Here is a 22750-nt window from a genome sequence, read left to right on the forward strand (position 1 = left end):
ATAGTCAGCTCTCTGTATCTGGGGGTTCAGCGTCCTCAGATTCAACCAACCATGGGTCTAAAATATTCAGAAAAAAACCTCAATAGGCTGGGTGTGATGACTTATTCTTGTAATCCCAGTGCTTTGGGAGGCCAAGGTGAGAGGATTGCTTGAGTTCAGGAGTTCAAGACCAGCCTGGGCAATGTAGCCAGACCCCGTAAAAAATAAAAAACAATTAGCCAGGCATGGTGGTGCACATCTGTGGTCCCAGCTACTCAGGAGGCTGAGAGGAGAGACTCACTTGAACCCAGGAAGTTGAGGCTGCAGTGAGCTGTGATTGTGCCACTGCACTCTAGCCTTGACGATAGAGTGAGACTCTGTCTCAAAAAACCAAAACCAAACAACTCAATAAAAAAAAAATTTTTTTTTAAACTACAACAAAAATTAATACAACTATAAATGCAAGATAACACATATTTACATAGTATTTATATTGTGTTTGGTATTGTAAATAACCTAGAGATGATTAACATATACTGGAGGATATGTAAAGGTTATATACAAATACTACACCACTGTGTATCAGGGACTTGGGCATTGGAGATTTTGATATCTATGGGGAGTTCTGGAACTAATCCCCCCTGAATACAATGGGATGACTGTAGTTCCATGCTTTCCCCCATTTTCTGTGGGCATCCAGGGTTAAGATGTTTCTATGAAAATCTCTTTACTGTCTCTTTTGGGCATGTGTGCCCCAGCACCGGGATTCCTTGTCCTGGGCTATTGTCCTCCCTCTTGTCCTGCCATTTGCTCAAGTCTCTTCACTTCTTATCAGTCCTGGTAAGAGTGTAGCCGGGAGTATCCAGATTATTGTAGTATAGAGGGAGAAGTATGATGGGCATTGAGAACACTAGGGAGGAGGTAAGAGGAAAGAGGGTTGTAACACCCTAAAAGAGGGTCATATTTTATACCGTCCCTATTCATCTTTCATTATTCAGGTACTTGTCACTCAGCTCCCTCTTTTTTTTTTTTTTTTTTTTGAGGCGGAGTCTCGCTCTGTCGCCCAGACTGGAGTGCAGTGGCGCAATCTCGGCTCACTGCAAGCTCCGCCTCCCGGGTTCACGCCATTCTCCTGCCTCAGCCTCCCGAGTAGCTGGGACTACAGGCGCCCGCCACCTCGCCCGGCTAGTTTTTTGTATTTTTAGTAGAGACGGGGTTTCACCATGTTAGCCAGGATGGTCTCGATCTCCTGACCTCGTGATCCGCCCGTCTCGGCCTCCCAAAGTGCTGGGATTACAGGCTTGAGCCACCGCGCCCGGCCTTTTTTTTTTTTTTTTTGAGATGGAGTCTCACTCTGTGGCCCAGGCTGGAGTGCAGTGGCATGATCTTGGCTCACTGCAACCTGCCTCCCAGGTTCAAGTGATTCTTCTGCCTCAGCCTTCCAAGTAGCTGGGATTACAGGCACATACCACTATGCCCAGCTAATTTTTGCATTTTTAGTAGAGATGGGGTTTTACCATGTTGGCCAGGCTGGTCTTGAGCTCCTGACCTCAAGTGATCTACCTGCCTCAACCTCCCATAGTGCTGGGATTACAGGCATGAGCCACTATGCCTGGCCCCAGCTCCTTTCTTTTCTTTTCTTCTTTCTTTCTTTATCTCTCTCTCTCTCTCTATCTCTCTCCTTCCTTTCCCTCCCTCCCTCCCTCCCTTCCTTCCTTCCTCTTTCTTTCCTTTCTTTCTTGTCTCTCTCTGCCACCAGGCTGGAGTGCAGTGGCTATCTTGCCTCACTGCAACCTCCAACTCCCAGGTTCAAGTGATTCTCCTGCCTTAGCCTCCTGAGTAGCTGGGCATGCCACCATTCCCAGCTAATTTTTGTATTTTTAGTTGAGACGGGGTTTCACCATGTTGGCCGGGATGGTCTCGATCTCCTGACCTCGTGATCTGCCTGCCTCAGCCTCCCAAAGTGCTGGGATTATAGGCGTGAGCCACCGCGCCTGGCCTATTATTTTTTTTTTCTTAAGTCTCTTCATCCTTCTTTCCATACTTTCCCGCACTTCCATGGAGTAGCAGATCCCCCCAACCCTCATTTTCCTCATCCCCACCTACCCTAGCTCCTGGCTTAGTGTTTGCTCTATGGATAATAATTTTCTTCTTTCTCTCTCCTTTGTAGAGTGGAGTCTTGTTCAACTGAGAACTTGGAGCTTCGGAAGAAGGTGGAGGTTCTAGAGAACACTAACAGGTAAGTATCCCTGGACTGAGAGCTGATTGTGCTGCCAAATGGAAGGTAGAGAAGGAAGAGGATAGAATCCAGAACCAGGGATGGAAGAAAAGTGGAGGAGGTCACAGTGAAAGTGCAGATGTGCTGAGATGCTCAGCATGGCCAAACTCTACCCACCCACTCCTGCTACACACACACATATGCACACATGCTTGTACACGTGCTACTCTCGCACACACACAAACACATATGCACACATGCGGTCATATTCACATCCTCAATACACATGGACATACTCTCATATGCACACACATGTACACATACATGCATATTCTCTACTTTTCCTAAATGATATAGCATTGAAGAAGAAGGTGATCGTGACAAGGACTATTACTAGGGGGTTAAAAAAGAGGCTTGGGGGAGAATAAGATCAACAAGCCTGATTCTCCTGAAAATGACATCAAAATTTAGAGGTGAACAAGGAGGCACTGGCCACTTCATTATAATCCAATTTTAGTAGCAAATGATACTTACTAGTTTAAAAAAAGAGAAAATCATTGGTATTTTTTTTTCTTTTTTTTGAGATGGAGTCTCGCTCTGTCACCCAGGCCAGAGTGCAGTGGCATGATCTTGGCTCACTGCAAGCTCTGCCTCCCAGTTTCAAGCGATTCTCCTGCCTCAGCCTCCCAAGCAGCTGGGACTACAGGCATGTGCCACCACGCCTGGCTAATTTTTGTATTTTTTTTTAGTAGAGATGGGGTTTCACCATGTTGGCCAGGATGGTCTCAATCTCCTGACCTCATGATCCGCCCCCCTTGGCCTCCCAAAATGCTGGAATTACAGGTCAGAGCCACTGTGCCCAGCTGAAAATTGTTTTTTTAATTTGTTTTTTAAAATTAACTAGTTTGTTAATTAATTGCATTTCAAACCCATTTTACAAAAATTATAATGGTACCAAGTTGATAAATTCCTCTAGCACTTACTGTGCCAAGTCTGTTTTAAGCACTTTACAGCTATGAACTCATTTAGCCCTATGAGGTGCCATTATTATCATCCTCACTATATAGAGGAGGTAACTGAAACTCAGAAAGTTTAGGTGGTTTGTCCAAGGTCACACAGTAAATGCTAAAGCTGCATTTGAACCCAGGTGGTCTGGCTCTGGAGTCTCAGTATAGGAGGAGTATATGGAGGTTTATGTCTGGGTCATATGCAGGAGGAAGGGGTGAAAGTGCAGGGTTAAGAAACTGGCTTTTGGGGAGTTTCATCCAGAATGTATGTGTTCATGTTCACACGTGATACAGTACCTGTGCTGTGACAATTATTTCTTAGTCAGAGACTCCTGTCACCCTGAGTGTTAGAGATCCAACAAATTAAGCAGAGAAAAATGAACTTACTGGGTAAACAAAAATTTAATCAGATTAAGGGTCAGCATTAATGCCCAGTAACAGTTGTGCAAATATTAAGGGATCAGTTTAAATCTCTTTGCATGTTATTTGATAATAACAAATGAATTTAATTCCCATTTCCTGATTCTTTATGGTTTGTTGCTCAAAAAGCTGGCTAATATAGACATAAGCTAAAACTACCATCAGTGGGATCCCCGTGAAATTTTCTCTGCATTTCTGGGAACGTGTGCTCAGAGAGCAGTCAGGGACAGTTCACGTAAGTGATCTGTAAGACAGACTGCCCAAAGGGAGTAAGCGCCACCAACTCAGCATGGCATTACCTTGATCTCAGGAGGCCAGGGAGCTGGTTTCACTGCTTGCCTTTGGCCCTTAGTCTCCTGGGGCTTCCTCTCTTTTTATCTCCACTTCCTCTCCCCTGGGGGGATTGCCTGAGGCGGCTTTGGTTCTCTGGATCCTGCCCGGCCAGCGTCTGTATCCAAGTTTTTAGCATTCTGAGCAGATATCCCAGCACCCATCCTGGCACTTGCTCCCGCAGCAGCCCCATGTTCCTGAGTGGGTGGGACAAATCCTGGCCAGGAATTCGTGAAAAGGGAAGAGCAATCTGTCAAAGACCTCCTTGGAGTTCGTGTTCAGGTTTCGTCCTCTACAGGCTCAGTGTCAGGCCTTCCCTCGGCCACATGGGGGCAGCAGAGGTACAGCGGGGATGTGCTGGGGGCAAAGTCGGGCTGTGTGAGGGAGAAGGACCGATCCACCACCTTGCCTGGGAAGTCTCTCCTCTCCCCTGCAGGTGGACTGTGCTGCTTGTTCGTTCGTTCGTTCGTTCGTTCGTTGGTTCGTTGGTTCGTTCGTTCGTTCGTTCGTTCGTTGTTCGTTGGTTCGTTCGTTCGTTCGTTCGTTCGTTCGTTCGTTCGTTCCTTCCTTCCTTCCTTCCTTCCTTCCTTCTTCCTTCCTTCCTTCCTTCCTTTTCTTTTTCTTTTCTTTCTCTTCCCTTTCTTTCTCTTTTTTCTTTTTCTTTCCTTTTTTCTTCTTTTTCTTAGTTTCTTCCTTCCCTTCCTTCCTTCCTTTTTTCCTTCCTTTCCTTTCCTTTCTCTTTCCTTCCTCCCTTCTTTCCCCCCTCCCTTCTTTCCTCCCTCCTTGTACATTTTCATTTTTGTTTGCTTGTTTGAGTCAGATATCCAAATAAGGTCCATGTGTTCAAACTGTTTGATATGTCCATTATATCTTTTTGTCTGTAAGTTCTCTTGAATGTCTTTGCTGTTATCTAGTAAAGGCCGAGTCAGTTGTCCTATAGAGCCTTCCGTGGTCTTAGTTTACTTGTAATATCCTTGTGGGGTCTGTTAGCACAGTCCTACGCCCACTACAGACTCTACTTTGTTTGGTTTCAGTTTTTGGTAAGAATTCGTCATAGGTTCCACTACATGGCTCCATCAGAAGGAACATAAAATTTGCTTATTTGGTTCTCAACAATGTACACTTATTGACTAGAGAGATCAATACATTAGGGGTTTGAAAGTAGCCTTATAGAATTCTATCATTTCTCCTCCAGTTATTAGCAGAATATTTTTGTAAAGCAAGACTCTTCATCATTAATGAACATGGGTGCACAGGTAACTCTATAAGATGCTGATTTCATTGTCTTTGGGTATATACCAGCAGAGGGATTGCTGGCTTGTATACGAGTTCTATTTTCAATATTTTGAGGAACCTCTACACTGTTTTTCATAATGGTTTTACTGATTTACGTTACCACCAACAGTGTGGAAGGGTCCCTTTTCTCCACACCCTTTCCAACACTTGTCACGCCTTGTCTTTTTTGTAATGATTGTACTAACAGATGTGAAGTGATATCATGTAGGGTTTTGATTTGTGTTTCTCTGATGACTAGTGTCAGTGAGCACCTTTTCATATGCCAGTTGACCATTTTTATGTTTTCTTTAGAGATGTGTCTATTCAGGTTCTTTGCCAATTTTTAAAAATTGGGCTTTGTTTTTGTTTTTCTTTTTGCTGTTGAGTTGTATGAATTCCTTATATATTTTTAATATTAACCTCTCATGATTTATATGGTTTGCAAACATTTTCTCCCAATCCGTGGGGTGCCTTTTCGTTTTGTTAATTGTTTTTTGTTGTTGTGCACAAGCTTCTTAGTTTGATATAGTTTTACTTGTTTATCATATGTTTCAGACTTAAGGAAGATGCATACATAATATGTGCTCCTTGTAAAAATAATGTAAAAAAAAATAGAATCCTTTCACTTAGAACTATCTTTATGTTTTGGAATATTTTATGTGTACATATTTATATTGTGCATACTTCTTTATTAAGAACTATTTCCACATAACAAAACACTGGACATATTCTCATACATTTTTACAGGATCTTTGACTCACCATTAAAAATAATCTACCTTGGTCAGGTGCAGTGGCTCACCACTGTAATCCCAGCAGTTTGGGAGGCCGAGGCAGGTGCATCACCTGTTGGTCAGAGATCACCTGACCAACATGGTGAAACCCCATCTTTACTAAAAATACAAAAATTATCCAGGCATGGTGGCAGATGCCTATAATCCCAGCTACTCGGGAGACCAAGGCAGGAGAATCGCTTGAACCTGAGAGGCAGAGGTTGCAGTGAGCCGAGATTGTGCCATTGCACTCCAGTCTGGGTGACAGAGCAAGACTCCACCTCAAATAATAATAATAATAATAATAATCGGCTTCATGCTTTTGGGATCTTTAGCCTTCCCTGACAGGCTGCTGCTACTAAATGTGACCAGGGCTAGTTTAGCCACCTGTTAAAGCAGGGAAAGTTTTTTGTTTATGTGTTGTCAGCATTATTAAGGTATAACTGCATATTTTTACAGTATACAATGTAACGGTTTGATGTATGTGTATATTGTGAAATGATTATCACAGTCAGGCTGATTAACACATCCATCACTTCACATAGTTACCTTTTTTTTCCTTTTTGGTGCAAATGCTTAAGAGCTACTCTCTTAGCACATTTCAAGTATATGATATGGCATTTTTAATTCTAGTCACCATGCTGTACAGTAGATACTCAGAATGTATTTACCTTATAACGGAACATTTGTACTCTTTGACCAGTTCTCCCACTCCTAGCCCCTGGTGACCACCTTTCTATTCTCTTGTTTCTGTGAGTTTGACTTAATTTTTTTTTTTTAGGTGTAAGTGATACCATACAGTATTTGTCTTTGTCTGGCTTATTTGACTTACAAAGCAGGACAAGTGTGTTGATGTTCCTCTTCCCCTTGGCCTCCTTCCCTGTACTCTGTGCTTTCCCTTGACTCTAGGAGCGCAGTGGCTCCATTTAGCTTCTTCTCCCATGTCTTCTACCTCTTCAAGACTCACGTCTCCTTGTGGACAAAACTTTTATGGCAATGGATTCATCTGTGATCTTCCCACAGATCATTGTAGCAGGGACCTCCTAAGGTCATAATATATAAGGCCAGTAGCTTTTAAGGCTGGGCGTGGTGGCTCACACCTGTAATCCCAGCATTTTGGGAGGCTGTGGCTGGTGGATCACCTGAGGTTGGGAGTTCGAGACCAGCCTGATCAACATGGAGAAACCCTGTATCTACTAAAGATACAAAATTATCTGGGCATAGTGGCGTGTGCCTGTAATCCCAGCTACTCAGGAGGCTGAGGCGGGAGAATCACTTGAACCTGGGAGGCGGAGGTTGCGGTGAGCCGAGATTGCGCCATTGCACTCTAGCCTGGGCAACAAGAGCAAAACTCCATCTCAAAACAAACAGACAAACAAAATCAGTAGCTTTTAATATATTTTGGCTTGAGAGGGAAGTAAATAAAAGCAGGACTGCCTCACTCAAACAGGGAGAATGGACCTAGAGTTCCTCTGACTGCTCTTCCCCCTTTCTCTTTGTTTTCTGCCAAGGGCCTCTGTGGTACTCAGAAAACACCACGCTAACCAAAATGACTGATGTAAGCATTGGCAATGCCCTGCCCTAGAGCCAGCCATGGGGAACTGGTGATTGGGGCGCTGGGCAAGGGAAGACGTCGGGACCCCTTTACTCACATCGCCCCATGCAGGTGACCGGTGTTTGAGCTGTGTGCAGGGCTGGGCTGGGGAATGCACACCTGTGTGTGTGTTCCTGTTGGTGCTTCTCATATTATCATCCTTCAGAGGCAGCTGGACGGAAGTAGAACAACTTTGATAAGTGAACAGGATCCTGGGTCACCAGAAATGGGGGGTGGAGAGGCCTTGGGGGCCATTGTTTCATGTGGCATGGCGTGGCATGGCAGGGAAGGGGCGTGGCTGTTTCATCACTGACCAAATGGAAGAAAATGATACCTCTTTACTTTTTTTCCACTCCTATACCATACCCCACAGGGGACTTTCCCATCTACCCAGATGAAAATTTGTGCTCGGATTATGAGTCAATCCTGAGTTAGTTTTTCTTTTTCTTTTTTTTGTATTGGACTCAGCAGCAGCCACCTAGCCTATTACTTATTTCTAGGTGAAAAGACCTTTTATCTGAGCCATGGAAACTGGAAGAGGACAGGGCTGGGAGAGATGAGGAAGTCCTCTTCATCTTTCTTCAGTTTTTCTCTGGGAGCCTCTCGGAACAGAGCTGAAGCGGTGTGAAAGCACCTTCACACTTCCTTTGCTGAGGTGATCGGCTAATTGCATGCTATCAGGAAATGTGTAAGATGGGAGTGAGATGGTTTCCCAGGGGGCCCTCCTTCCTGTGCTCCATCAAGAAATACATTTTCACTTGCCAGTGTCTGGGCAATGCCCGTGTGTGGCTGCTAGAGAATCCTTCTGGCTTTTCTAAGTGAATGCACCTCTCTAAGCTGCAAGCTCTCTGGATGGCCCCACCCTGGTCTCATCCCTGAGAAATCTTGTCATTTTTTCCCACTGGTGTAGTTTTCTTCTGCACGAGTGATGCACATACACTGGTCGGCCCATCAGTTGTAGGCGTTTGTGGCTCAGTTTGCTCCATTTCTTACTTATTTTGTTCTCAGGCTTCTTCAGGGCTGTGAGCTGCAGCCTCTCTCCTTGAGCATGGATTTGTAGAATCATAGGAGCTTAGACTTGAGATACACCTTAGACATCATTGTATTGAACTGCTAATCACTGTATTTTACAGAAGGAGAAACTGAGGCCTGGTGGGGTTAAAGTCATCTAAACATTTAGAGCTAGAAGGGGGTGAGAACTTGGTCACTTAACTTTTGAACTGCCCCTTACTTTGGTTTCTCTTGCTGCTGTACCTCTTGCTCCTTCAAGGATCTTGCCCCAGCAAGAGCCAACTTTAGACCTGGACACAAGGGCCCTTGACTTGGACTCAGTGTTCCAGAGGGCCCTGTGCTGGCTGTCCTTTAGCCATGTCCCCCTCCAGGGGATGCGTAGTTGGCAGGACCAAAGGGATGCGTCCATCTGGAGCTCTCACCCTAGCCCTCTAGAACTTGCCCTACTACCTAGGATCTTGGAATTCCCTGTCCAAAGGTCTTAGCTCATTTCCAGGGCGTATGTGGACTTCTGCCCCAAATCTGTTCTCTGAAGGGCAAACCTGGTGACCAGCGGGCACCAATGAAGCCAATGGGGTAGACAGAGACAGCTCTTTGTGAGGGCTGCATATGGAGTTTGAACCAGGACTGGTGTGTGCATGACATCCTTCACAATATGTCAGCTCTGGGATTCAATTTAGCCTTATTTGTAGAAGACATGAGATTCCTGGGTCAGAGACAAAGGAGTCTATTGCTCAGCAGGCAGTGTGAGCATAAGCATATATGTATCAGTTCTCCTTGCCCCCAGGTGCCAGGAGATCTGGGTGGATGCTGTGCTCTCAGTGGGGATTGTGTCACAGCTAAGGAAGCCTGAGCTTGGAGAATCCACTGCTTTTATAGCAAGCAAGCAATAAGCCTGCTTCTTGCCCAGAGAGAGACATTACCTCATCTGTCCAGGTTACCAGCTTCATAACAACCTTGAGAGGTGGCCCATCATAAAAGAGCAGTGAGAGCCTTTCCATCTTGGCATCCCCAGCAGAATGTATAGGAACACAAGAAGACTCAAGAGACTGTCTCTCTCCAATGGAGTGGAGCAGGCTGAGGCCTGGGGTAATTCTGCTTATACTACCACATTTTGGCAAGCAGCCCTGGGAAGTCCAAGAATTCTAGTTCAAACCTGGCCATAGAGGGAGCCGGAAGGAGCCGGTGTTGGGTTGTTTGGCTTGGAGTAAGGCAAAGAGAAACCTTAAGATGTGTGGCATGGGGACTTCATTTGTACACTTTCCTTGGACCTCACAGAAGTAACGGACATGCTTGCCTGACATTTATCTCTATTGTTATCAGAAGTAAGAATTCTTTAATCTTTCTCTTTGATCTTCCTCTTAGCTATAGTCTTTCTCTCTAACTCTACTTTTCTTGTTCTTGAAAATCTCTATATGGTTCCTGTTAAAGGTCTTTCCAGCCAAGTTTACTGGGCTTTGACTGGTTTCTGGCTCTCCTGGTCTGTTTGTTTAGCCCACACAGCTGTGTCTGTTTGCATTAATTTTGTGTATTTGTTCCCTACACACTATTATGGTTTTCTGTGCGTGAGTTCATCTCTTCTCTCTTAGACTGACAATAACTGGCTGAACCCACCCCCAGCTGCACACAGAGAAGCTATTTGAGGACTGATAAATGACCCAAGTTATTCTACTGTACACTTTTACCTTGGTTTTAATTTACTTTTCGTTTCTCCATTATCTCTAACTTCTGGTTGTGTGAAGAGTATGAACTTTCTTTTCACGTGGAAATATTTCAAACTTCAAAGGATTATTAGGCACTAAACGATGTTCCCCGGAGAGATGAGAAAGGCGTTTTAGTGTAATTTAGTGTAAAGTTCAAAATTCCACAGCCTCAGGTTTTGTTCCTTGGCCAGTGTTTGTTCCTGGGTCAGTAGGTAATTTAGCATTTCAGAAATGCCCTCTGCTTCCTGCAAAATCAAGAAGCCTCTTGTAATGTAGCAATTAACACAGGAAGAAAAAGGAGAAAATTTATATCCCCCCTTTTTTCTTTTAGGCCAGAGCCCCATGAACAACCTTCAAAACTTAAGTAAAAGGCTGTAAACATAGGTATTTACTCAAGGTTTAGGAGTTTGAGCTGATATGGTTGTCTTTTGTATATGACACACTTGAGTATTTAAAAGTCTTTGAGATTGTTCATGATTTTCCTTAAATATCCTTATGAAATGTGTGGAACTTGTAATCATTAACATTGTATCCAGCCACCTCCCTGCCATCCATCCCAGGACTTTGAGGTAGAGGTTTCAGCTGTTGGACACCCCCTCCTCACCTCAGAACCTCCCAGGCACTAACTCTACATGTGACTCAGGCGGAGTGGGAAGGGATTCAGGGGGGATTTTGCCTCAGAAGGACATGGATGCTCACCTCTTCCATCATTAGGCCACCTGATCGTCGCTTGAGTTTTGTTTTTTTTGAGGTGGAGTCTCCCTCTGTCACTCAGGCTGGAGTGCAGTGGCGTCATCTCAGCCCACTGCAACCTCCGCCTTCTGGGTTCAAGCGATTCTTGTTCCTCAGAACCACCCCGCCTGGCTAATTTTTGTATTTTAGTAGAGACGGGATTTTGCCATGTTGGCCAGGCTGGTCTCGAACTCCTGACCTCAAGTGATCTGTTCATCCCAGCCTCCCAAAGTGCTGGGATTGCAGGCATGAGCCACCGCGCCTGGCCAAGTTCTGTGTTTGTGTGTTTGTTTGTTTGTTATTGTGTGCTCTAGATAAGTGACACTCAAGCTTTTTGGATGGTACAATTATTTTAGTTTATGCAGTGTCAAAGGCACACCAAACACACCACATGAACATGTGTGTATACATCATACACCTCACTCATATGAATGCTGCACAAATCGATAGTTCTTTACGGCCTACAGTGCCCTCTGATATTGTGTATTCTATTTGATTCCATTTCATTAAAAACGTATACCAGTCACAACCCAGTTGATTTCACAAACCCATGAATGGTTCATGATTTGGAATTGGGAAGTTACTGCTCTAGGTGCTTCCATAAGGCTGTGAAAAAGTTCCTGCATCTTAGAAGGCAGGTGATTTACCCAGGGAATAGTTTACACACACATATGTGCACCTGCACACACCACTTCTCAGAGAGTTCCATTTCTAAGATGTGTTAGAAGATTTGATGAAAGTATGTCTACAGAGAGGGCCTGAGTTAAAGCTCCCAACACAGCAAATAATTGGGAACCACCACTTTTTGTTTTTTTTTTCCTGGTCCTGGTTTCTGACTCCAGTGGGAAATTAGGTTCCTGAATGTTCAAAGTCCAACATTCAGTACCTGTATGACTGTTCTCATTCTTTCTTTTGTAAATAAGGAAACACACACAAAAAGCAAAATTAAACCAAAGACAAAGAAAACATGAGACTGTTGATGCATTTCCCAGTTATTGTAAGATTGTGTCTTCCACTCTTGGATGCTTCTGAATGTTTTGCCCAATTTCCTTTGATGCCTCCCAAGATATAGGGTGATGGTTTATTTTGGGCAAGGCTGGCAGCTGCTTTCGACTGCTCTTTTGCAAGGAACTGCATGAGGATAGCCACTGAGTTTATTTTTACATCTCACCACAGGACAAAATCCACATTTTCAATCAAGTGTTGGACACTCCAATTTAACAAGTTGTGAAAAATCTGTTGGCCCAGATAAACGTATGCTAAGAGTATTCCTTTCTCTAAATTAAGATTTTGTTCCCGGAAGCCCAAGAATTCATTAAGGCCATAATTAGGCATGATCACTGATGATTTAAAATACAATAATAAAGAGGAAGTTTATACTGAGCTTTGTAGGCACCATTGGATCTGTCCTGCGGTTGACTTTTTATAGCTGTAGTTTAAAAATAACTTTTCCATTTCATCTGCTGGCTGCGTTTTCTCCACCCAGCCCTTCACGTAAGTAGGGTGGGGGTTGTCATCCAAGTTCCCATTGCCACAGGCAATGACATCTATTTCAGTGACATCAGAGAAAGTGCCACATCATCTCAAACCAGCATATTAGTTATGAGGTCACAGGCTTTCCCATAAAAACGGCTGGCCTCATCTGTCATCAGTGAAAAGAGACAGCAAGCACCCTTCAAAGATGTATTTGCTTCAGCAAACCCGGAGTTACCCTGGGAGGGGGCATACTCTCATGATTCCATTAGCTGATGTGGTCAAGGGAATTCATCTGAGTAGCTGCCTAAGCTTAGAACTTAACTTGATTAAAGGCACATAGCAGTCGTCCTCTGATTGAAACTCAGGTGTCTTTGCTTTAGAGCCAATCCTCCTGTTTTGATATATATGCATCAGCTTAGCAATTCTAAAGCCATCTCATCAGCTTTTTTGGTGTTTGACAGAGGGACAGTTTTTATATTTTCCATTTTTCTAAATAAAGCCCAGGCTTGTCTTCCTGACACCTTAACTAGGCAAGGAGTACCCTTGATTCTTTAATCTATTATCTGCATTTTATCTTTGGTGTACCCAGAGAAAATACCACACAATAGTCATTTGCCTTGATAGGTTTTGTGTCATTGTTACTGAAATGTTGTTAGTATGCATCTTCTTGCCATTGGAATGGGTTTTATTGTGGCTCTTCCATCTAAGGCTTAGTCTCTTTTAATAGTAATATTTTCATATTTAATGGTGGACATATCTCCCAGTTGGGCTGGTGTCAATATAATGTCACTGGAGGTAAGAAAAATCTACTTAACTAAGATATGCTTTATTATTAATTTGAGTTGGTTATTGATTAGGGTACCATGCTGTACCATGTTGGAATGTACACAAGCTATGGGGTCAGATAGGTTTTGGTTTACATCTTAGGTCCTCTACTTACTAGTTACATGACTTTGAGATGATTGCTTAATATTTTCGTGTATGTAGTTCCTGGAACTCAAGTAGTAGGCACTCAGTACTCTGTCATTGTTCATTTTTTTTTATGATGAAAAGGAGTGTTTCTGTTGTATGGATGTGTATGAATTTCCCAAACTTTATTGGATCATCGAAGTCTGTGTGGATTTTGGGGATGATGCATGAAATGCCTCCGTGTTGCTGATTGACGGGGCCTTGCGCCTGCTGTCATTTCCACCATCAGTTCCGTTTACTTTCTCCAGCCCCAGTAGGAGAAGCAATGGCAAACAGTATATTATTAGTCACTGTCGCGCTTTCCACCAACATTTCCAACTAAAAATGTGTATTTTAAACTACATGTTTGCTCATCTTAAAGAGTTAGATTATAAACTGTTAGAAATCAGGGACTATTAAACAACCATTTTCATTTGCAGTGGATTCAGAATATAATCATCTGGAGTTGGGAAAGGATGTGTCTGCGAATGCCCATGAATGCCAACCAAAGTGCTGTGCAGTCAGGAAACACCAGCCCTCCCTGCTGTCTCCAGCCCTTCTTAAAGGGTCCTTCTTCCCAACTTGTAGCACTTTACACCTGTAACTGGGAAAAGGGGGATTCCAATTTGAGCCTAAGATATTCTTTCAGGGGGCTTTGGATATATCTGGCCTGCCGCAAGTCTGTTTTCAGGAGGCACTGGGGGGCCTCCTGGGAGACTATTCTTCCTAGGGGAAGGGGTACCAGGCCCACAGATCTCAACCAGAAATTGGAAGGCAGGACTGATTCCAAGTATCGTGTGGATTTTTTTAAAAGCTATTCATGCTCTAAGGACCAGGCAAAGGGTAGGGGATGGGTAGGGAGGAAGTATGGGCTGGCTGCAGGTCAACAGGGATTGCTGGTGAAAAATGGAGTGGTCATTCCCCTTTCAGAACAGCTTAAGACTTTAGAGCAAAAGTAACATGCTTTGGTACCACCTGGAAATGTACTGACTGAAGCCTGGATGGTGAAACGTTACCCACTCATGCCCAGAGCATAAACTTTAGCACCTTGAGGCCACCAGCTTACAGGCAGCAGGAGTGCCCAGTGGAAAACAGGTGCCAGGAAAAGTGGCAGCCATCACTTAAAGAAGGAGCTCTTGTGCAGGCCAGGGGAACAGAAGACCGCTTTTCATAGCTTAGCAGGAAGGAGAGACCCACTCCTACGATGGAGAGTGGTCAGCAATAAGAGGAAAGGGTTTGTGCCGTGTGGTCTTATCTGTGGGCTTACCTGTAAATTTGCCCAAGGACTTGAAGAAATATCAGCAGGGAGCACCCAGCAAGGGCTTTGGGGCTGGCATTACAGGTAGTAGACAGTCAAATATATGCTCTGACCAGTGAAATCTCACTATGAGAATGAATGCACACTCAGGAAGTGGCTGTGCAGAAGGAAAAGGCAGCTGTGCTATTGGGTAGAAAGGGAATTTTCTGGGGAAGTCCTGGGAGAACAGAGAAAACGCTTCATGAAGAAAGAAAGGCGCTGCATCATAGAACCATTTAGTTGCAAACTTTCTTTAAGTAGAATTTAAAGTAATTATGCTGTTGAGTATTTCTCAGCATTAAGTAAATATACAAAATGCTTTTAAAGAAAATAGTGCTGGACGCAAGTGGCTCATGCCTGTAATTCCAGCACTTTGGGAGGCAGAGGTGAGAGGATCTTTTGAGCTCAGAAGTTCCAGACGAGCTGGGCAACAAAGTGAGAGACCTGTCTCTACAAAAAATAAAAAATAAAAAAACTTAGCTGGGCATGATGACACATGCCTGTATTCCCTCCCAGCGACTCAGGAGGCTGAGGCAGGAGGATTGCTAGAGCCCAGGAGGTTGAGGCTGCAGTGAGCTGTGATCGCACCACTGCACTCCAGCCTGTGTGACAGAGCAAGACTTTATCTCCAAAAAAAAAAAAAAAAAAGACAAAAATTGTGCCTGAATACATTTAAATATAAACCAGGTCTAAACTACATTCAATCATACTTCTATATAACCAGAAACGAACAAAAATGTACGATTAAGTACAAAAAACGGTCTTCACATTAAATAGAACTTAATTTAGTGATATTAACTCGTAGAATGAATGATCTTTTTGTTGCTTAAATTAAAATCACTATACCTGGGAAAAAATGTCATGTAGATGGAACCGCATAGGAGTTTTGTTTTTGTTTTTTGGAGATGGAGTCTCGCACTGTTGCCTGGGCTGGAGTGCCATGGTGCAATCCCAGCTCACTATAGCCTCTGCCTGCTGAGTTCAAGTGATTCTCCTGCCTCAGCCTTCTGAGTAACTGGGATTACAGATGCCTGCCACCATGCCCAGCTAATTTTTTGTATTTTTAGTAGAGATGGGGGTTTCACTATGTTGGCCAGGCTGGTCTCGAACTGCTGACCTCATGATCTGGCCACTTCGGCCTCCCAAAGTGCTGGGATTACAGGCCTGAGCCACAGCACCTGGCCCGCAAAGGTGTTTTGAGTCCAGAAAGCTTCTACTCCGTGTGCTGAGGGTTGCTCCAATTCACCCACCACTCCTAGCCATTTGAACTGCTGAAAGCAAAACCATTCTTGTGGCCAACCTGTCTCTAATTTGCTTCAATTGGGAGAACTTGTTTCATTGGTCCTAGCTGGGGGTGAAGATGCAAGCCCAGGAAAAATCGGCTTGTCCTTCTAGCGTCTGAATGCTATTCGGGGTAGACTGTGATGAGAAGCAAGTTATCTGCGAAAGCCCACAGTGTTCTGTGAATAAATGATTTGATGATGTTTTCCAGTGAACTTATGTGGCTGTCTAACATGGTTACATCACAGCACGCATTTTCTGAAAATCCTTGAGACCCAAGAGAGAGCATCTGCTCATCGAATCTTTCCACTTTGCCATATGCAGTGGGTTTGGGGGTGGGGGATGAGGGTAAGGAGGAGCTTCAACTCTTTACACCACTCACACGGAACTCATCCCGGGTGCTGTAACGCAAGAGGGTGTGTTGTCAGATCCTTTTCTATGCCTTGCAGTGTTCAGAATTTGCAAAGAATTTTACCATCTGCTCTTTCTGTGTGCTGATGTCACACAGAGCAGAGTATATAAGACTGTTCTTATCCCTCAAACTTTGCCTTTTAAGGAGAGGCACAGTTGTCCAATTTTAGGGATAAAATGTCTCCTTTTTTCCCCCCCCTGCTCTTGCTCTCTTGTCGTTTTCCTGGAGAAAGGCTAGAGTCTGTTTCAAAGGATGGTTTTAAGGACCCCTGGCTCTGGGCATGAGGGTCCAGTTGAGCAGGCATCTCTGTTCTTTCATATGTTGGCTTCGTTTCTGACTCTGGAGGTGCTACGAGCCTTTAAGAACCATAGGCTTGAGCTGCAGGTGGCTGTTTACCTCTCTGCCCTAAACAGAGCTGTTCTTGTTTTTCCTCTCCTTTCTCTGTCTCTTCCAACCTGCCTCTGAATGCCTCTTACTCTGAGTTGGCATTTTCAATTACAGCCCCCCACCCCGGCCACTCCTTCTGTTATTCGCTGCTGGTCATTTTTTATTTTTCCTTCTCTTTGCCTTTGTCCCGTCTTTATGTTTTTGTCAGTGCTTCTCATCTCTTGGTTAAATGAGTTCTTCTTTTAGTCAACATTTTCTTAGTCTGTTCAGGTTGCTATAACAAAATATCATAAACGAGGTCACTTATAAACAACAGAAATTGATCTCTTACAGTTCTGGAGGCTGGGAAGTCCAAGATAAAAGTGTTGGGAGATTCAGCGTTGGGCGAGGGCCTGCTTTCTGGTTCACAGGAGGCAGCTTCTTGCTGTGTCCTCTCATAGTGGAAGGGAAGCACTCTAGTCTTTTCAGCTCCTTATAAGGGCACAAATCCCATCAATGAGGCCTCCATTTATAACTTAATCATCTCCCAAAGGTGCTGTGTCCTAATACCATCACATAGGGGACTGGGTTTCAGCATAGGGATTTAGGAGAGACACAACCATTCAGACTTCAGCCACCATCCAAAGTGTTCCTTTTCCTTTGTTCTCAATCACTGAGAAACAAGCCACAACCTGTCAGGGGTAATGTGGAGGCGGTTACCTCTAACTCAGGGCAGTGCAAGGACAGGACCTTCAAGTGTGAAGGCTGATTCTGAGCCCCAGTGAGCTCTGTGACAACAGTGCTAGAAGGCACTGGTGTTCTTGTCTTCTTCCAGAGGAAACTGTCCCTTGGGGCTCTGTTGAAATGCAGGCATGAAGGCACGGCGACCTTCCTGGGTCACACAGGGAGATCAAAAAGCAGCTCTTCTCTGTCAGACTCCCCTCACGGCTGTTGTTATCATTGGCAGGACTCTCCTTCAGCAACTCCAGAAGCTTCAGACTTTGGTGATGGGCAAGGTTTCTCGAACCTGCAAGTTAGCCGGCACGCAGACTGGCACCTGCCTCATGGTGAGCTTCCCAGCAGGGTAGTGCAGTGACCGCCCCTGGCCTGGCCCCTGTCTCCCCTCTCCCTCTGCTTACCAAGGCCAAGTGCTGTGCAGTAGGAGAAACCACACAGAGGAACTCCACTCCGAGGCTGTTCCTCGGCAAGACATTCCGGTGATGTTACCCGTGGATGCCGTCCACCGGCCTGAAGGGGAGAGTCTGTGTCCCTGGCTCTCCCAGGGTGTAAAGCTGTGCTGTCCAGAGCCTGGAGTCCGCAGCCCCTCGTGTTCTCTCTCTCCCCACAGGTTGTGGTGCTGTGCTTTGCTGTTGCATTCGGCAGCTTCTTTCAAGGCTACGGGCCCTATCCTTCTGCCACCAAGATGGCTCTGCCCAGCCAGCATTCCCTGCAGGAGCCCTACACTGCCTCCGTGGGTAAGACAGCACGTGGCAACTTGGGCAGGGTCTTGTTTTATTTCCCTAGAGCTGGGTTTCTCAGCCTTCCAAAAGGAATCTTCTGTGAAAGTTCAATGTTTAAAAAGTGGTGAAAGTGGAGCTTCTCCCTTAGAAGAAGCAAGTGGGGGTTCTCCTGGGGCCCCTCATCCGCTGGACTGAGGCATCACTGGGAATTTTCTAGGGCTGGACAGAGCACAGTTTGCAAACTACGGTTCTAGACTGTGCTCCCTGATCCATTCTGACATCTAATTTTTGAGTTCTGATAAGGGAGAGGGAAGTAGATGAGGGACAGAGTCTGTCGCTTTCTGTGACGTTTTAAGAGAACTGCTGTGTTTCTGCCTCCACTGAGTTGGATTGTATGAGTAATGTAATGGAATGTATATAGTAAGGGCTTGTAAAGTGAAGTTAAAGAATCAGCAAGGTCAGGGCCAGGCGTGGTGGCTCACGCCTGTAATCCCAGCACTTTGGGAGGCTGAGGCGGGAAGATCATGAGGTCAGGAGATCAAGACCATCCTAACTAACATGGTGAAACCCTGTCTCTACTAAAAAATACAAAAAATTAGCCGGGCATGGTGGCGGGTGCCTGTAGTCCCAGCTACTGGGGAGGCTGAGGCAGGAGAATGACATGAACCCAGGAGGCGGAGCTTGCAGTGAGCAGAGATGGCGCCACTGCACTCCAGCCTGGGTGACAGAGCGAGACTCTGTCTCAAAAAAAAAAAAAAAAAAAGAGAATCAGCAAGGTCAGGAGTTCAAGACCAGCCTGGCCAATATGCTGAAACCCCGTCTCTACTAAAAATACAAAAATTAACTGGGCTTGGTGGCACACGCGCCTATAGTCCCAGCTGCTTGGGAGGCTGAGGCAGGAGAATGACTTGAATGCGAGAGACGGAGGTTGCAGTGAGCCGAGATCGCACCACTGCACTCCAGCCTGGGCGACAGAGCAAGACTCCATCTCAAACGAACAAAAATAATCAGCCTGCCTTACAAAACCTTATGCCCAAGATCTAGAGAATTTGGGGACTCAGGTGTCAGATAAGAAGCATATGGTGTTCTCATCTAGAAATAAAGGGATGGTGAGTAAGGAATACACACACAAATTCACACATACACCTATAGGAAGAAGCATGGGGTTAGGTGGTACAGTAGGAGGTTTTGCATTCTAAGGTTTCAGTTACCTGTAGCCAATGAACATACCTGCAGTTCCCTTAAAATAGCTGAATACACTATAATAAGAAACGCTACCTGCAGCCAATAAAAATACCTGTGGTTCCCTTAAAATAGCTGAATACACTGCAATAAGAAACATTACCTGCAGTCAATGAAAATACCTGCAGTTATGTGAAAATAGCTGACTCCACCACAATAAGAAATTTTGAGAGAAAGAGGCCACATTCCTGTAACTTTTACTGGAAGATACGGTTAGAATTGTTCTGTTTTGTTATTATCGTTGTTCATTGCTTACTGGGCCTAATTTCTAAATCAAACTTTATCATAGGTACATATGTATAGGAAAAGGCATATAAACCCTATATGCTATATGCCCATATATAAACCCGATATGGCTTTTCCTGTAATATATACCTTATACCATGTACATAGGGTTCAGTTCTATCTTCGGTTTCAACCATCCACTGGGGGTTCTTGAAACGTATACCCCATGGATAAGGGAGGACTACTGTATTATATTTGGGATAGGGAAAATTTTGCCATTTTGAAACATCTGTGGCCTGCACCAGGCAGGTGTATCTCTGCCAGGTATGACAGAAGTGCTAGCATTCCAATGAAATAATTTCAGTGACCTGTTGGGAATTTCTCCCCCTAAGGAACTCTCTGTCTAAATTTAATTGGAAGCATAGTTTCTATGTCATGGAAAATTGCTACAGAGCCATCTAGCTGTGTGACTGTCCTATAAAACAAAGGGGATTGTCTGTCCTTTGATGTATGGCTTTGGCTTTGTGTCTCCTCTTCACTTTCTCAATGAAATGCCCTGTACCTCATCCCCCTGCCAGACCTACTCACTGGGGATGCTGCTTCTCTTAGCTGGGTCTGGACATCTGCAAGTATTCCATTCCCATTCTCCACAAATCATGTTCCCTAGATGGTTGTGGCTGGTAAGGAGGGGAGTTTTATATTTTCAAAGCAGTGGGGGTGCTAGTTTGCCTTGTGTTTATTTGCTTTTCTATTGTTCTTCCAGTACTGTATAATTGGTATAATTTTTCAGTGCACAAACTCTGAAGCTCTAAAGTCTTTAGGGAAAGCCAAATCCTGTTGGCACCCATAGTTCTGAGCAACAAGAACACACACGTTGTCATCTGCCTCCAGCCCTGAGTACCTGGTGTGAGGAGATGTGTTGGACCCCTGTGGTCTTTTGCTAACACCTTGTTATTCTGCTCTGTCCTCAGTGAGGTCCAGGAACCTGCTGATCTATGAGGAACATTCTCCCCCAGAAGAGCCGTCCAGCCCAGGCTCGGCTGGGGAGCTGGGGGGCTGGGATAGAGGTTCCTCCCTGCTCAGGGTGTCAGCGCTGGAGTCCAGGCCGGATGTGGATCTTCCCCATTTCATTATCTCGAATGAGACCAGCCTGGAGAAGTCAGTGCTCTTGGAGCTGCAGCAGCACCTGTGAGTCACAGAGACACAGAGCCAACTCCTCTAGTGCACTGATGGTGGGTTATGAGTCACCAACCTGGAATGTGAGATCGAGACTCTCCATAGGCCTGGTTCAGTCCCTCAGCTCTCTCAGGACCTATTTCCCGGACCTGGGACTGCAGAGAGTCTGTTGCTGGCCAACAGCTGCCCTGAGTAGAGATGGGGAAAAAACCCAGCATGAGCTCCCCTATGTCTGCTGCATCAGTGGGTAGCTGGCGTGATGGCATCAAGAAGTGGGGGAAGGGCTTGAATCCCTTCCCCCACTGTCTCCATCCTCCCTTCCAAGCCACACGAGTGAATGCACAGCCCAGGTAACCACAATGTGTGTAGTGTGCAAATCCAACTTTAAGACATATTCCATGGCTTCAACTAGGGAGTAGATACATATTGGGCTATATATCAATATATGTTTATGATTTATATGTAAATATACATGTGTTAAAGCTATAGCTATTATAGTTTTATACTTATAAATGTATGTTGAGGTACCGTTTAAGAGGCGCTGGGCATGCATTTCCATATTGAAAACAACCTCTATTTGGCTCCAATTCTACATGAGTTGTTTCTCTTAGGTCGTTTCTGCGAAAAATCCCTTTGTAAACATAAAGGCTTATGCGACGACAAGGTATTGTTATTGTGGTAGGGGAGGTCCCTGGGCTTGCACGCACGCTCCTGGTTACGTGTGGCATGGTTGGTGATTTAGCTGAACTCTGCTCCTGTGCCTCCCAGAAATGAGGCCATTCCAATGTAAATGTGAAAGATTTTGTTTCAGATTCTTCAGCTTTCATCCCCTAATTCTGCAGGGGATGGTTTATAATTAAGTACTTTTATGTGTGTACATTATACATACATATTTAACATTTACTAGCACTTACTATTTTAAGCACTTTACAGATGTGAGGCAGGTTGAGTATCCCTTATCTGAAATGCCTGGGACCAGAAGTGTTGTAGATTTCAGATTTTGGAATATTTGCATTATACTTAACAGTTAAGCATCCCTAATCCAAAAATCCAAAATGCTTCAGTGAGCGTTTCCTTTGAGCATCATGTCAGTGCTCAAAAATGTCTAGATTTTGGAGAATTTTAGATTTTAGATTTTTAAATGAGGGCTAACAGTATCATACAAATCCTTTTAGCTATCCCAGGTGGTAAGGCATCATTATTATTCCCGTCATAGAGAAAATTCCCAATGTAGCCACCGCTGGGATCTCTAGAAGACCCAACTGCCTTCTTACTTGGCTCTGGACACAGTTTCTATCCTCTTAGCTAAGCTGTTCAAGGCCCCCTTCAAATCCCATTTGTTCTGTGATGTCTCCTAGATAACAGAGCCTCCTCGCCCTCCTCTGAATGCCTACAGATTTTCCATGTTGTTACACAGTTTAATAATGTATTGATTTTCTGTTATGGATTTATTATTATTTCAAATTAGCTCATTGTTAAAAATCTTTATCTGGATTATTAACTCTTCTAGGCCAAGGATCAGCTCTTATTTTATTTTCTCCTTCCCTGAGTTTAGCATAGGGCTAAACATCCTAAGTAAATAGAATAATTTAATGCATCTCATAACAGGTGATTATCAAGCCACCATATTTATCCTTAGTAGGGCTGGGATGCCTTGGGTGGGGATAAAGGTAAGAATGTGGACCAGTGGAGAGGCTGGTAGCAGGGGACTTTGGAAACAGAGAATTGCTACTAGGAGAGAAGAGGACAAGAACAATGCCCAGGCCGTCTCACCAAGTTACAACCCCTGAATGATTGCATCACACTACAAAGCATGAGAATTGTAG

The 22750-nt window shown here is 44.5% G+C and overlaps 1 protein-coding gene across 1 annotated transcript in view; it reads left to right on the top strand.

The window, feature by feature from the left end:
* Positions 1 to 22750, top strand: part of CREB3L2 (cAMP responsive element binding protein 3 like 2) — a 129254-nt gene that overhangs the window by 100864 nt on the left and 5640 nt on the right. The window contains exons 8-11 of the mRNA XM_033194626.1: positions 2150 to 2218; positions 17789 to 17888; positions 18170 to 18296; positions 20720 to 20936. Coding sequence (XP_033050517.1) covers positions 2150 to 2218; positions 17789 to 17888; positions 18170 to 18296; positions 20720 to 20936 — 513 coding nt within the window. The remainder of the gene's footprint in view (positions 1 to 2149; positions 2219 to 17788; positions 17889 to 18169; positions 18297 to 20719; positions 20937 to 22750) is intronic.

Source organism: Trachypithecus francoisi, unplaced genomic scaffold (genome assembly GCF_009764315.1).
Source record: "Trachypithecus francoisi isolate TF-2019V2 unplaced genomic scaffold, Tfra_2.0 Lachesis_group4, whole genome shotgun sequence".
Classification (NCBI taxonomy): domain Eukaryota; kingdom Metazoa; phylum Chordata; class Mammalia; order Primates; family Cercopithecidae; genus Trachypithecus; species Trachypithecus francoisi.